This window comes from Monodelphis domestica, chromosome 1 (assembly GCF_027887165.1).
Source record: "Monodelphis domestica isolate mMonDom1 chromosome 1, mMonDom1.pri, whole genome shotgun sequence".
NCBI lineage: Eukaryota > Metazoa > Chordata > Mammalia > Didelphimorphia > Didelphidae > Monodelphis > Monodelphis domestica.
Window position 1 is genome coordinate 411,621,525 of NC_077227.1, and position 2,566 is coordinate 411,624,090.

Genomic DNA, 2,566 nt, shown 5'->3' on the forward strand with positions numbered 1-2,566 from the left:
ATTTAGTGCAGGGCTGTTCGGAAAGTGCTTCTGTCTTCTTCCAACTATTTCAGAGAGACCTAGCAACTATCAAGTTCAAGCACAGCAAGTTGGTGCACTATGTTGGCGATTTACTTCTAGCATCATCTGATCCAAAGACATGCTTAAAAGACTCAAAAAGGCTGCTTATAGAACTCTATAAGAGAGGACATTAGGCTCTAAGAAGAAGATTAAGTGGGTACTCCCAAAAGTCGAGTACTTGGGGTTTATCCTGGAAGAGGGCACCAGGAAGATCTCTAGTAAAAGAATAGCTGATATTCAGAAGCTAGGAATTCCTAGAACTAAGAAACAACTTAGAGGCCACTGCCGCCGCCCAGAGACCGCTGAACCCCCCGTTCGTCCGTCCGCCGCCGCCACTCACTCCGGGCACAGAATATTCAGTCATGGATAAAAATGAGCTGGTGCAGAAGGCCAAATTGGCTGAGCAGGCTGAGAGATATGATGACATGGCAGCCTGCATGAAGTCTGTAACTGAGCAAGGAGCTGAATTATCCAATGAGGAGAGGAATCTTCTCTCTGTTGCTTACAAAAATGTCGTAGGGGCCCGAAGGTCATCTTGGAGGGTCGTTTCAAGTATTGAGCAAAAGACGGAAGGTGCTGAGAAAAAACAGCAGATGGCCCGAGAATACAGAGAGAAAATTGAGACCGAACTAAGAGATATCTGCAATGATGTGCTGTCTCTATTGGAAAAGTTCTTGATTCCTAATGCTTCACAAGCAGAAAGCAAAGTTTTCTATTTGAAAATGAAAGGAGACTACTACCGTTACTTGGCTGAGGTTGCTGCTGGTGATGACAAGAAAGGTATAGTGGATCAGTCACAACAAGCATATCAAGAAGCATTTGAAATCAGCAAAAAGGAGATGCAACCAACGCATCCTATAAGATTGGGTCTGGCCTTGAACTTCTCTGTGTTCTATTATGAGATCCTGAACTCTCCAGAGAAAGCCTGCTCCCTTGCAAAGACAGCTTTTGATGAAGCCATTGCTGAACTTGATACATTAAGTGAAGAATCATACAAAGACAGCACACTAATAATGCAATTACTGAGAGACAACTTGACATTGTGGACATCGGACACCCAAGGAGATGAAGCTGAAGCAGGAGAAGGAGGGGAGAATTAACCAGCCTTCCAACTTTTGTCTGCCTCATTCTAAAATTTACACAGTAGACCATTTGTCATCCATGCTGTCCCACAAATAGTTTTTGTTTACGATTTATGACAGGTTTATGTTACTTCTATTTGGATTTCTATATTTCCCATGTGGTTTTTATGTTTAATATTAGGGGAGTAGAGCCAGTTAACATTTGGGGAGTTATCTGTTTTCATCTGAGGTGGCCAATATGGGGATATGGAATTTTTATATACGTTTTACATGTTTGGCATAGTACTTTTGGTACATTGTGATTTCACAAGGCCAGTGTTAAAACAGCTTCCATGTCTAAGCAAAGAAAACTGCCTACATATTGGCCTGTCATGGTGGGGGGAAAAAGGGATAATTGGTTCCAGCCACAGGTGTAGTTATTGTGGGGTACTTTAGGGTTGGAGCACTCATGGCTGTGGTAGAAACAGATGTCCCATAGATATTACATGCCATTCCATGTATATCTGTGGAATACACAAATCTCAACGTGTACACCTTTATGATTGCAGTTGCAAAAGTGTTCCTTAAGACAAAGTTTTAACCCAGTCAATTTACTCTGGAGAAGGGCAGAAACGGTTCACATTCCATTATTTGTAAAGTACCTGCTGTTTGCTTTCATTATTTTTGCTACACTCATTTTATTTGTATTTAAATGGTTTAGGCAACCTAAGAACAAATGTACAAGTAAAGATGCAGTAAAAATGAATTGCTTGATATTCATAAAGTCACTGTATATCAAGCACAGCAGTAAAACAAAAAACCCATGTATTTAACTTTTTTTAGGTTTTTTGCTTTTGTGATTTTTTTGATACTTGCCTAACATGCATGTGCTGTAAAAATAGTTAACAGGGAAATAACTTGAGATGATGGCTAGCTTTGTTTAATGTCTTATGAAATTTTCATGAACAATCCAAGCATAATTGTTAAGAACATGTGTATTAAGTTGATGTAAGTGGAATAAAAGTTTTATGAATGGAAAAAAAAAAAGAAAGAAAGAAACAACTTAGAGCATTCCTAGGGATTGCAGGTTTCTCTCGACAATATATCATATGATATTCCCATATTTCAAAATGCTTAACAGACTTGACAAAGAATGAGATAAAAGAACCATTGCAATTAACAAAAGAACACCTCCATGGTTTGTCAAAGTTGAAACAGGAAATCCTAACAGCCCCAGCATTAGGGATACCAAACTATGACAAGGAGTTCCACTTGTATGTTCATGAAGCTCAGGGCATAGCTTCAGGGATATTGGCACAATATTTTAGGTTGAATTTAAGACCTATAGCATTCTGTAGTATGATTCCCAATAAGGTGACACAGGGGATGGTACATTGCTTGAGGAACATTGCTGCAACTGCCCTCATGGTAAATAAAGCAAATGA

General features: G+C 39.5%; 1 protein-coding gene across 1 annotated transcript; it reads left to right on the plus strand.

Annotated features, from left to right (window-relative positions):
- The first annotated feature begins 336 nt into the window (after nt 1-336).
- LOC130456421 (14-3-3 protein zeta/delta) lies at nt 337-1,256 on the plus strand. Its single transcript, XM_056812012.1, has one exon. It carries the CDS (start codon nt 423-425, stop codon nt 1,158-1,160), a length of 738 nt encoding a protein of 245 aa, XP_056667990.1. The 5' UTR covers nt 337-422; the 3' UTR covers nt 1,161-1,256.
- Nucleotides 1,257-2,566: the final 1,310 nt, after the last annotated feature.